Source organism: Neopelma chrysocephalum, unplaced genomic scaffold, assembly GCF_003984885.1.
Source record: "Neopelma chrysocephalum unplaced genomic scaffold, ASM398488v2 Primary Assembly neopelma1_165, whole genome shotgun sequence".
NCBI classification, from domain to species: domain Eukaryota; kingdom Metazoa; phylum Chordata; class Aves; order Passeriformes; family Pipridae; genus Neopelma; species Neopelma chrysocephalum.
Genome location: NW_020897827.1, coordinates 635,520 through 648,860, shown reverse-complemented (window position 1 = coordinate 648,860; position 13,341 = coordinate 635,520). Strand labels below are relative to the sequence as shown.

Below are 13,341 nucleotides of genomic sequence, written 5' to 3'. Positions count from 1 at the left end.
GCTCCCACCTCTGCGCCGAGTCGAGGCTGTGAGAGACAATTCAATCCAAAATATTGAGGGCAAATCCCGTCTGCAGGGGCTGAAAACGGGTCATTACACACCAAGGTAACCACCACAGCAGGCTGCAGCCCCAGATCCCGCCAGCCCAGCCCAGCAGCAGTGCCCAGGCACACCCTGGCACCCTGGAGCTGCTCCAGGATCACCTCCGGGATCCACGGAGTCACAGCTGCCGTGAGAGCAGGAAGTGAAACATTTGCAGAAGCTCAAAATTTCTTGCTTCACAAAATTTCCTGCTTCAACCGTGCGAGGATCTGGAACTGCAGCCCAGCACACCCCCTCCTCTCCAAGGAAACATCCTCTCCCAGCTGGATCATCCCTGCCTGTGCTCCCAATCCCCCTGCCTGAGTCACGGCACAACAGAACAGCCTTTCTTTGCAAAAATATATCTCCCCAACACCGGCAGTTACAGGATGTGCTCAACTCCACGAGCTCCCTGAGTAATTTTAATGATGCTAAAAGGAGCTGGGATGGAGATGCCCTCGTTCCTGATTCTTTCACACAGACCTTGACCTCCAGTCCCTGCTCTCTGCAGCTCAGGTGACAACACAGAGCAAACCCCAGCAGGGCAGAATGAAAACCCCCAGGATTCCTCAGAGGTTTCTGTTTTGAAGGGAATTTTAAGATTTGACCCGGCAGAGGGGCACTGTGCTGCTCCCTGGGGCTGGTGACAGCCCAGGGCAGGAGCTGGGAGCAGCCTGGCATCCCTGGAGCAGCCTGGCTCTGGATTTTGGCACTTCCTCACTGAACACTCCCAGGGCCAGCCTTGCAGCACAGCACTGCTCCAGCCCAGCAGGAATGCTGCAGGATGCTGCTGCTGGAGAGATCTGTGCCTCCCTCCCAGCTCCTGGGAGAGGACACCCTTCCAATGAATATTTAAACCCCTGGAAAGCCAAGGATTGATCCTTGTGTCAGGTCTGTACTCCTGTGTTATTCCAGCAACAGATGGAGGGAGCAGCCCTTTCTGCTCCAGAGGCCACACAACGCAATTGCAGCAGCCCAGAGAAGCTCCTTTTCCAGCCCTGTTTGTCCCCCAGTGGTGCTTCCCTCATCCTGCTTTTCCAGACAAAAGCAGCACCTCGTGTGACCCGAGCAGGATGGAATCCAGAGCCCTCAGTTACAGTCACTCCTGATGGATCTGTCCTTTTCCTGAGCTCCTCTGCCAGGCTGGGCTGCCTTTCCCAGCCTGCTGGAGCACCTCAGGATTTTAGGATATTACAGCCCATTTCCATATCTGCTTTATTTCCTCAGACAAAAGCTGTTCCACTCATTTTTGGTCTCCTCCCTCCCCCACCTCCTCATTCTCACACCGTTTCCAGACCACGTTAAGACAAAGGCAAGGGTCTGAATCCAGGCTGTGAGGTGGCTTTGGCCTGTGCTGTGTTTAATTGCCTCCATCCCAGGGATCAAAGGGGGATGCACTGGGAAATCCGGGAGGCAGCAGGCGAGTCAGGGTAATTTAATGGCTGACTTTGTGCTCATTAACCCAATTCCTTTGAACTCAGAGCAGGAGAAGCAGCAACACATCATTGGCAACCAACCTCCCAGGGATGCCAAAAGGGATGAGCCCTGGATGAGCTGATGATGCTGGAATTTCCCAGCCTATGAAGGAATACTTGAGGAGCACCGACCCCAAGCTGGTGTGTCTCCAAGGCTGCTGACACGGGAACCTCACACATCCCTGTATTCCAGGCACTCCCCTTTGCCTCTCCTCCTCATTCCTTGGAAAAGATCTGGTGAATTTGATAATCAGATTTATTGATGTTCTGTATCCTTACCTAAAACAACGCTGGAGAGGGACTTTTTGCAAGAACGTGGAGTGACAGAACAAGGTTGGAATGGCTTCAAATTGACAAAGAGTAGGGTTAGATGGGATACTGGGGAGGAATGTGAGGGTGGGGAGCCCTGGCACAGGTTGCCCAGAGAAGCTGTGGCTGCCCCTGGATCCCTGGAAGTGTCCAAGGCCAGGTTGGACAGGGCTTGGAGCAACCTGGGCTGGTGGAAGGTGTCCCTGGCCATGGCAGGGGGTGGCACTGGATCATCTTGAAGGTCCCTTCACACCCAAACCATTCCATGATTCTATGATTTTATGATACAGGGTGAGATCAACAACCTACTGTTTAAAAGTAATTTCTGAATAATTTCAGAACTGGCCCCACTGCAAATGGAATCAGAGATTGGTCTTCAAGTCCAAGATCATGGAATCATGGAATCCCAGACTGCTTTGGGTGGGATGGGACCTCAAAGCCCATCCAGTCCCACCCCCTGCCATGGGCAGGGACACCTTCCACTAGCCCAGGTTGCTCCAAGCCCTGTCCAACCTGGCCCTGGACACTTCCAGGGATGGGTAAGTGTCCCTTGGCATGACCTGCCCTGGGTTCCACGGTCACTCCCCATCACCAACACCCAGTCTCAGGATCCAGTGGGATGTGGGCACACAGGGAAGATGGGACTGGATAAAGCCTTTTTTCCTTCAACTACTCTGCAGAAAAAACCCTCCTTAATTTCCCTGGTGGAAATTCATGGCTTGGATAAAGCAGCAGCTTCAGAGCTGCTCTGCATAATCAGCAGTGCCCAGCACAGGCTGGGAGCTGACACAGCAAAGCCACAGCCCCGTGAGCAGTGAGGGAGCTTCAGAACCTGGGGAAAGGGCACTGACACAGCAGGGACCTCATTTGCCTCTTTCCTCACCTCCATTTCGTCACCTACCATCCCTTCCATGGCTTGTTACCTCTGTTTAAAGATTCATAGAGCCCCTGCTTTAACATTCTGTGTGCTGTGCTCCCGGGGATCTGTGGAGGAGACGTGACCTGGGACTTTATGCATATTTAGGGATATTCCAGCTGGGCAAGTACCTTGAAAAAGCAGTTCTGAATCTGCTGGAAAGAAAACAAGGAGGATGACAGGTGAAACAAGGAAACCAAGCCCATTAGGCCTCTTTCAGCAGGGCCAGGGTGAATCAGGGCACACCTCAAACGGGACAGGGCGAGGGCGTCACCCCACAAAGATCCTTCACCAAGTGCCCTCACAGTGAGACCCACCTGTCTAGACACCAAGGAACCCCAGCTTAATTAAACCTGGAACCAGCAAACCCAGTGCAAACCCTGTGGAGGCATCAGCTCAGGAAGGCTCAGACTAAAGACAAACTTTCCCAGGGGCAGAGAAAACTTTTATCTGGACAGAGCAGCACTGGCACAGGGGGAGGGAGATGTGGGGCTCAACAGCTCCCTCAGGGAGAAAGGGCACAAGGAGATGGATCAGAGGCCTCCATCTCCCCTGGTGTTTGCACCTGCTAAGTTTCTTGGAATCCCAGCCTGGAGGCCCTGTCAGATCTCTGCTCTGAGAAACTGAGACAAGGGGCAGGAATTCAGTTGGGACTCCTGGGAATTCAACCCAAGGCTGCCCCGAAAGTCAAGAGCAGGGATGGGGAGGTGAAGGCTCCAACTGGGAGCAGGACTTTGCAGCAGATTCACACAGGACAGCCTGGGACAGGAGCTGACCTTTTGTAAGTGCAGAGGAAAGTTGAGAACTTTCCCCTGGAAAGTTTATGGTTAAAAATAAGCTCTTGGTAAAAAAACCCACGAAGCTGTTGCACACTTAAAAACTTTGCCATCCCACATTTCCCTCTGCTGACAGTTGATATTTGGGAGAGAAAGAAGAAATATAATTCTGTCTTTTGAAGGCAAAGGTGCATTTCAGGCTGGGTTCCCTCCACTGGTACTGAGGGTCCCTCTGTCCCCACTCTGCCCCGAATCTCAGGGGGAGGGAGAAGACTAATAAATAAACTAAGTGCAGAATTAACTGCCAGGGTACCCAAATAACCACCTCCCTGGGGAAAGGCAAAGCAAACCCCACCCTGCTGTGGCTGTGGCTGTCACACAACACGTGTGTGCTCTGCACTGGCCACGGAATGCAAATGCACCAACTCTGCCCGTGGGAGGTGAGCAGGGAGGAGGGATCAGCTGCTCTGCCAGGGGTGGTATTTAGAAGGAAAGGACCCAATCCTTAGGCAACCTGGTTTTCTCCATCCCACTGCTGCCTGCTGGGAGATGGTTGGACAAACAGCCCCCAAAGTGGAGCCAAATGCAGCGTTAACCTGCTCTGTGCCTTTGCCAGGCTCACAGTCCCTCCTCTCCTCACTGCTCACAACCCAGGACTGAAGGTGTTTTTCTCTGGGTTAATGAGCTTTACAGTTACAAGTTACTTGATCTCCAAGCAGCCCCCAGTGACTGGGTACCCCAGGACTGGGCTCTGTGGGGTCCTGCACATTCCCAGTGTTCCCTGCACGTCCTGGCTGTCCCAGAGAGGCTCAGTGACCTCCCCAGCAGCAACAACAAGGCAAATCAGGGGCAGGGACAGGGGACCACTAAACTCCTCCTCACAGATCTCCTCCCCATCCCCACTCAGGTTTGCACTGAGCTCAGGGTGGTTGAATTCTCTCACCAAACCCAAAGGAAGGCACCGACCAGGGAACAACCTCCTGCAAACAGAGCATCCCTGAGAAGCCAGGGTGACAGGCAGACAGTTTTTATCTCTTTTTACTAAGTCTTTAAAAAAAGCCAACCATGCCAAACCCCAGAACTAGGTCAGTGTTGGCCATCCTGCCCCTTCCCACTCTATATTTAGCTCCAACTACAACCACAACACAGTGAACACACTGCCACGAGCTACAGGAGATGTGTGATCACAACTGACACGGGACTGGCATGACCCCACAGGAGGAATCCAGAATCCCAGGGAGGTCATGGACACTGGGCCAGCAGCACTGACCTCTCTGTGTTCAGATAAGTCATCAATTTGCTATTTTTCCCCACATAAATGTGAACAAAACGCTCCTCTAATCCTGTGGGCAAGATCATGGAACTGTTTGGGTGGAAGGGACGATAAAACTCATCCAGTGCCACCCCCTGCCATGGGCAGGGACACCTTCCACCAGCCCAGGTTGCTCCAACCTGGCCTTGGACACTTCCAGGGATGCAGGGGCAGCCACAGCTCCTCTGGGCAACCTGTACCAGGGCCTCCCCACCCTCACAGGGAGGAATTTCCCCCCAGTATCCCATCTAACCCTTTTCCATGTCAGTGGGAAGCCATTCCCCCTTGCCCTTTTGATCCAGGCCCTTGTCCAAAGCCCCTCTGGCACATCCCAGGGTGGCTCAGTGCTGCCCTGAAGGGAGGGTTGGATTAAGAGCACGTTGAGAGCACAAGGTCACTCAGAGATTTGCCCAGTGGAAGGATGAGGCAGCTCAGGCCTGGCAGTGACAGCTCCAGGAGGTGCTGACAGTTTTGGGTGTAACCTCAAAGTCATCACTCATTGCAGGTTATCTCAGATTTCATAAATACAAAAGCCATTGAATTTATTTAAAGGAAATACGTGGCAACAGCCTGGACAGGACTCCCAGTGATGGCCCAGCCTTGCTCACCTCGTTACCTCATCCAGGTCTATCACTCTCCCACCCCACTGACACCAAAAGCTGCAACTCCATCCCAGCCTGGGCATAGCCACAGGAATCATCCCCTCTCCCTGTTCCTCCTGTGCCCCAGGGCACCCTAAACTGGCACTTCAACCAGCCCTGCTGCTCACAGACAGAAAGTGAGTAGTAAAGGCTTCTTATTAAACTTTAATCTGTCCCAGCCCCTGCTTTGCTCAGGGGGAACTTCTCACTCTGCAACTCCCTGACAGGAGAGGAGACCCAGGGTGGGTCAGGCTCTGCTCCCAGGGAATAAGGGACAGGAGGAGAGGGAACGGCCTCCAGCTGTGCCAGGGGAGGGTCAGGTTGGATTTTGGGAAAATTTATCCATGGAAAGTTGTCCAGCACTGACACTCAGGCTGTGCAGGGCAGGGGTGGAGTCCCCACCCCTGGAGGGATCTAAAAGCCCTGTGGATGTGGCACTTGGGGACATGGCAGTGGTGGCCTTGGCAATGGACTTGATGAGCTTAGAGGACTTTTCCAACCTTGCTGATTTGATCATTCTGTGACAAAAAACCCGAAGCTGAAGCCCCCAGCAGAGGAGTCACCAGCACTGATCCTTCCCCCTGCAGTTCCTCAGCCTCCAGCTCCCCAGGGACCTTCCCAGCAGTGGGACACCCTTGTCACCCACTGACACATCCCAGCACCTCCTGGGAGCAGGCTGGACGAGTTCCCCTGGGCACTGAAATCCCAGTTCAGCCCCACTGAGGTGTGAGGACTGGACCAGCCTGAGCTTTCTTTAAAGCAGGTTCCCTCCAAGCTGGTTTTTCCCTGCCCTTTCCAAGCTCATCCTCGTGTCCTGTTCTTTCCTCTTGTCGTCCCTGGTTCCTCCTGGCCAATTTGCAGGGTACAGCACCAGTGGAGCTGTCACAGAGGCACAAGAGGACTATTAACATTCAAAAGTCTTCATGTAATTCCTTATTACAAGGCAAATTAATTCCAGCCTGAGCCAAACTCAACCCTGACCAGCAGCTGGGCAAACACCTCCCTCCACACTGCACATGGACAACAAGCAGCCATGGACACTTTGGGAATTGGCTTCCCTATCCCACTTGCCCCAGAGTGGGACCCGTTGAACTGCTGGAAATTAATTAACTCTGCTCAGATTTGAAGGTGGATGGTGGGATGAAGGCCCTGAACACGGGCTGCTGGTGGGAGACCCTGGGGACACCCCCTGTCCCACTGCAGAAAGGCAGGAGGCTCCTGCAGGTCCTGGGTCTCACCTACCAGCCCTTGGCAGATTCTTGATGTACCACAAGGGATTTAGAAGTGGCACTGGACACCTGTACTGGTTACAGTTTGCTTCAAACCCCCACTTCACACCCGAGTCGTGGGGATGCCCCTCACGGTGACTGACTCCGGAAAACAGGATCCTCTCCCACATCCACCCTCCAGCTGAAACACAACATGTGCTGGCTGTTGAGGTGACACATTGATGATTAAGGGGTTTAATCACCCATTTTACCCTCCTCAAAAGTTCCTGGGAGGAAGTGTCACTGCCTGGATTTAGATGAGAACACCAAGCCCGAATGTGCCAATCTCACGGGGCTGAAAAGTTTGCAGCAGCCCAGGGTGCCTGTGTTCAGGCACTGAAATGCCTTTCCCTTCCCCTTTTCCACATTAAAAAAAAGGAAAAGGATGCATTCAGCAGATGCTGCTGCACATGGCTGGAGGCACCACAAAAGCACCTTTTCTGCTTCCATGAAGACCATCAAGAAGATGTGCTGAGAGTGGGGAAACAACTGCAGTCTGCTTTCCTACAAAATCAATAACCCCCAACAAACCCCTTCCCTGTCCCTCAACACCCTTCCCCCACTCCCAGCCTGGCATTTCCATGCTGGGACACTTGGTGGGCCGAGGAAGCAGCGAGGCTGGGGATGCTGAACTCCCCCTGTGTTGGCTGCACTGACATTTCAGGGCTTGTCTCTTTAATCAAAATGAGCCATTTTCACCAAAAAAAATCTCCCAGAGAATGATCTTTGCTACCTCTCTCCCTCACTGTCAATCTGAGGATGCAGCAGCCACATAAAACTCCGTTTCCCTGGGAAACCAGGCTAAAAATAGCTGGGCTGGCTGGGGAGACTGGGCTGGGGTTTGGGATTGCAGCAGGACGAGATGGCACCGGGGGTCAAACCCCCCCTCCTGCCCAGGACCCCCTGGGAGTCACTGCTGGCCCTGTCTGACACGTGGAGAGGGTTCACTGTCCTTCCCAGCATGGGCAGAGCTCAGCCCTTCCAGCCTCTCTGTTGGAATCCCAGCTGGGAATGCAGCAGGGTTTGGATCCACCCTCAGCCCGGGCGCAGATTCCAGCGGGTCTGTGGGATGGGGGGATGGTGGCACCCACCTGGCAGGAGCTGGGGGGCTCAGAATGAGGGGATGTGGCCACTGGGAGCTCAGAGAGGGCTGTCCCCGTGGTGGGGAGGAGGTGACAGCCCAGCTGAGCTGCTGTAACTCTGCTCCCATCAGCATCTCCATGAGATGAGCAAAGGAATGACCTCCCGTGCCAGAGGTGGGCTGAGGGGTGTGAGGGGGCATTTCCCAGAAAAGCTGTGGCTGCCCCAGCCCTGCAAGTGTCCAAGGCCAGGTTGGACGGGGCTTGGAGCCACCTGGGCTAGTGGAAGGTGTCCCTGGCCATGGCAGGGGGTGGAACGGGATGAGCTTTAACATCCCTTCCAACCCAAACCATCCCAGGATCTGTAAAAAGACATGTTTATTTTATTGCTTTTGGTTGTCCTCCACCTGCACATCAACAAAACATCCCTGTCAAAGTGATCTATCCAGGCAAACATAAACACACTCCTGTGAGAAGGAGCCATCCCTGTAAATCTTCCTGTAGCTGCCCCTCGAGGCTCCCAGCAGATACCAGGACGGGGTGATGGAGGAGGAAGAACAACTCCCCTTCTCCAGCATCAGCTCATCTGAGTTCACACAAGGAAAAGCAAGGAGGGATAAAAAAATAACAATCTTTTTTTGTGCATTTAATTCAGAATCTAATTACTTGGTATAAATTAGTCAGCTGGCTCCCACCTCAGATTTAACACGTATCAGCCCGTGAATCACAGCTCTCTTACAGGATATATGGGGCCATTTATATGTAAAAAGGCTTTATGCAAGGCACCCTGTGGACTGGGAATATTAATTTATACCACGGGCTCTGGAAGATTAATTGAAATTAAAGCAGATGAGGAGATAAGACACTTCTCCTGATCAGTGCCACGCTCTGGGGGCTCAGGGAGGGGACAGCAGAGCCCACACAGCCACCAGGGCAGCTGGGACATCTGGACATGGGGTGGCATTAAAATCCCACTGGCTGTGACAAAGACTCTCTGGTCAACAAAAGCAGAGCTGTTCCTGTCTCCTGTTGCTCTGTGTGGTTTGAAATCCTCCATTTAACCTGCCCCCATCAGCCCCCGTGGACACAGACCTGGACAGACAATGCCCCTCACTGTAACCTCCACTGTCTTCCTCCCAGAGCCACGTTTTGGGGCAAGAACTTCTCTGGCAGCTCCTCCAGTCAGTCCCAATTTATCTCCTGGTGGTTTGGGAGGGAGGAGGGGTGAGGACAGTCACGCCTAAGAACAGGCACATGCATCCCAATTTCCCTAATGAGGCAGTGACACCCACTCCAAAGGCTCCAAAAACTCACTTTATAAAGCTCAGTCATCACCTGTGAGTTGTCCCAGCTGGAGGAAAGGGCAGAGCCTGACTCAGGAGACACCAGGGCTGAGGTTCCTCCTCCTGAATCAGCAGTCTGGAGCTCCAACAGCACCAAGCTGTTCCCATGTTTATGCTCTGCCCTGACCAGCTCCTCCTCACTACTTAGGGCAGAACAAAACATTACTTACACTCTAATTTGAAGCCAGTGCCCTGGAGCCAGAAACTGAATTAATTTCCATAGATCCTGAGTGGTTTTACCAGTATAGAGGAGCTAATTAGCTGTTCTCCCCTCACCTCCACGAGTGCTGTCACCTCCCTGGGGACAGCACGGGGCAATGTCCTGTCCTACAGGGGCAGCACGTGGCAACAACCCAGAGGTGGCAGGGACAGGGTGGGAAATGCTCCCTCTGCACCTCCAATAATGAGAATAACCCCAACTGCAACAGTGTTTGGTGAGAAAACAAGAATTAGCTGCACAACCATCTGAACAGGCTGCCCAGGGCAGTGGGGGAGTCCCCATCCCTGGAGGGGGTTAAATGCAGATGTGACACTTGGGGACACGGGTTAGTGGGGCCCTGGCAGTGCTGGGGCTTGGCTGGACTCTGGTCTTGGAGGGCTTTTCCAACCTGAACAATTCCATGATCCTAGGGACTGCAAGAAGCTGACTTTTTTATATACACCTAAAACCAACAGGGCTTAGCTCCAATAACACAGTTATTGGGGGCCAAGAAATGCAGAAGCCACCCCACAGGATTTATTTGATGTGTTTCTATACATGTGCTCAGAAAATCTGTTTGGATTTGAGATCAGGGAATTCAGGCTGGCAGGAAAACATGGGCTGCTCTGTGCTCCTGAAGGTGGAAACCCAGAAGGTTCTGGAGTCACTAGAAATGAGCATTTCAGGTGTGATTATGGAATCACAGAATCATGGAATGGTTTGACATGGAAGGGACCTTAAAGCCCATCCAGTGCCACCCCCTGCCATGGGCAGGGACACCTTCCACCAGCCCAGGTGGCTCCAAGCCCTGTCCAGCCTGGCCTTGGACACTTCCAGGGATCCAGGGGCAGCCACAGCTGCTCTGGGCAACTCCCAACCCAAACCATTCCATGATTCTCTGAATATGCAAAATGCTGATGACTTCTCCTCCTGCACTGCAAACCCATTTATGGCAACCCTACAAAAATACACTGGAGTAGGTGTAAAGCATTTGCTAAATAAATAATCACCCCTGCTGGATTATTTTCACCAGCAAGAAAAAAATGATGCTCAACAAACACAAGCCTTTGACAGCACAGCTCAGGCTCTCCAGGATAGAGCTAAAAGCCTCATTTTCCTCAAAAACAGACAAATTATCAGAAGATTGAGGCATCCCGTGATTTAACAGCATCACTTCAAACAGCAGCTCTGCCTGCAGCCAGAGCACAGAGACCAAAAATGGGAATAATACACCACAAGTGGGGGGGGGGGAAAGGAGAAGCCTAAATGATGCAATAAAAAATAAAAACATGTCTTTGAGAAAGTGCAGTTGAACCAGAGAGGGGCCACGTTTTGAATTCATTATCATTCCGCCAGCAATCCCCGGGAGACTGGAGCCAGGCAGCACTGCAGCACACCCCAAACAGGCACAGGAGACGGGGTTTTAAGTAGGTCACCAGTAAATATGACCATGGTGGAGCTTTTTTTTGTTGCTGTTTTTGTTTGCTGTCGCTCACCGGGGTCCTCAGCCGAGGGAAATGCTGGAGAAGGAAAGAATGGATGGAACGTTGTGGTGCCTTCCTGGGAGCAGCTGTGTCCTCCTGGGATGGGCATCTCCTCACTCATGGATCACCAGCACACAGAGCTGCTGCTCGAGCTCCCAGTGTGGAACTGGGGGTGTGGAGGAAGCTGCTGACAAGGAATGTGGGGAAAGGCAGGCTGGGGATTTTAAGCCACGGGGATTTCATGGATCCGGAGCATTATCCCCTTTCCTTTCTGAGGGGCTTTTCCCACCTCTCAGGGTTTTTGTGCTGAGGAAATGAAGCTCCAAGCACTCCTCCCTGCCCCTGTTCTACAGAGGGATTTGGGGAGGAAAGAGAGAAAAAAAGAAAGAAGAGAGAGTTGGGAAGAGAACCAATCTGCCCTTTGTGCCAGGAGCTTGGGGAGCACCTTGTGCTTTTTAGGGATGGGACAGAGGAGAGGTGGGAAGTGAGAGGGAGGGTGGCTGTGGAGGAGAGGCCCTTGGGAGGCCAAGGCCAAGGCCAGGTGGGCAAAGGGAGGATGTCCCAGGCCAGGAGGGTGTCACCAGTGGACAGAGCCCCAGACTGAGCCACTCAGAGCCCAGAAGGACACGGACCCACGGCACAGAGCCCCTTCCCCACAGAGCTCCCTGCAGTGCTCACACCCAGGCCAAGGGCAGCATTCCCAGTGCAGTGTCAGACAGGCTGGGTAGTGCTGTGGAAATGCTGTTTGACACCCAAGTTTAAACCCTATTCAGTTCTGCTTCTAAGAATTAATCCAGCAGGTTGTTCCCAAGCCTTGGCTGCTGAGGAGCCTGGGAACAGGCCCAGTGCTGCTCCTCCAGGTCCTTGGGATACCAGGAGAGAGGGACAGCTGGAAAATGATGCTGCTACAAAGTTTGAGTTCTCTGCTGCTGGAGGAGTCTCTCGCTGTTCTCCACACCTGGTGCATGTCCAGAGCTCCTCCTACCCCAACATTCCCACTAGTGGGAATGACAACAAACCAGCTCCTCCACCTCCAAGGCTGGATGGGATCCAAAGGTGGAAGCAGCAGGTGCTTTTTGGGCTTTCCCTGAGTTGCTTTGTATCATCTCAATCGCATTTACCCCCCCCAGTGCTGCAGCTCCCAAATGAAATCCCTGAAGGAAAGGATGGGATGACCCGGAATGAAATCAGCACTGAGAGCTGCCCCCTCCCCAGCCATTCCAGCCACTCCAACCCCAAACCCCCTCCAAGGAGCTGGACTCGAGGGTCCCTCCCAGCTCAGGATATTCTGTGATTCCAGGATCACATGAAGCTCCTTTTGCCAACTGCTTACGGAACCCGGGAGCGTCGCAGCAGGAAAAGGGCTCATTGTTCCCCCCTGGGGAAGAGCAGCGCGGTGGAGACGCTGGAGGCATCTCCAACTGCAGCAATTCCCACTGAGCTCCCAGGAAAAGGCTCTGGAGCACCAGAAGGACCCTGTGGAGCTGCCCTGGAGAGGCTGCAGGGGGATGATGCTGGTGCTGGGGGTGAGATGAGCACTGGAGCCACTGCCTGGAGCGTAAATCCCGGGATGGACAAGGCAGGTCCTGCAGACCCTGCTCAGCTCTGAGCCTGTTCCATCCCACACACAAACACAGCCACTGTGCTGCAAATCTTCCCCCCCCCACACACAGCCCCGAGTACTCCATGTTCTGCCTCCAAATCCCAGGTTTCCAGGCAATCCAGGCTGTCACTGATCATTCCCAGGCTGTGCAGCTCCAGACAGGCCCCGTTAGCCTGGTACCAGCAGCTCTTTTTTGAGGTCAGATCCTTTAAGGTGACATTTTCCACCGTGGGATTTTCAGTTGTTTAAAGCATCCCCAAGGGATCCCAGAGCTCAGGGCTGGGAACAACACAGGCAAAGGCACAACCCTGACCCACCACCACGGCGGGTGGGGACAGAGCCTGAACTCCAGCTGGCTCCTCTGAACAGAGTTATCCCAGAATCACAGGATGGGAGGGACCTTAAAGCTCATCCCATTCCAACCCCTGCCATGGGCAGGGACACCTTCCACTAGCCCAGGTTGCTCCAACCTGGCCTTGGACACTTCCAGGGATGGGGCAGCCACGGCTCCTCTGGGCAACCTGTGCCAGGGCCTCACCTCCCTCACTGTAAAAACCTTCCTTACTTGGGGAAAAAAATTGGAAAAAAAGATCTGGGGAATCCTCACCAGCAACCTCTGTTCTTTTCCCCTCAATTTAGCCTTAGAACATCCCATAAAACATCCTATTTGGACAATAAATTATTACACCCAACTCCCCAGCCGCAGGCAGGAGCAAAGGCTTTCAGCCTGACTCTGGGAACAAAGTGGATTTCCAGGGAAATTTGCCTTGGATCATCCTCAATGAGTCTGCTTTGAAAAGGGAGGGGAAAGCAATGTTTAAGGGACAGCAAATCAAAAGTGATTTAAGGATCTGA

The 13,341-nt window shown here is 53.2% G+C and overlaps 1 protein-coding gene across 3 annotated transcripts in view; it reads right to left on the bottom strand.

The window, feature by feature from the left end:
- MYO1D (myosin ID) overlaps positions 1–13,341 on the bottom strand; it is a 145,068-nt gene that overhangs the window by 30,936 nt on the left and 100,791 nt on the right. Inside the window, exon 22 of one of the 3 annotated variants that reach the window (XM_027701695.1) lies at positions 6,004–6,389. The exons of the other annotated variants lie outside the window; for them this stretch is intronic. Coding sequence (XP_027557496.1) covers positions 6,221–6,389 — 169 coding nt within the window. The 3' untranslated portion in view covers positions 6,004–6,220. Of the gene's footprint in view, positions 1–6,003; positions 6,390–13,341 lie in introns of those variants that run through there. 3 annotated transcript variants of the gene reach the window in all.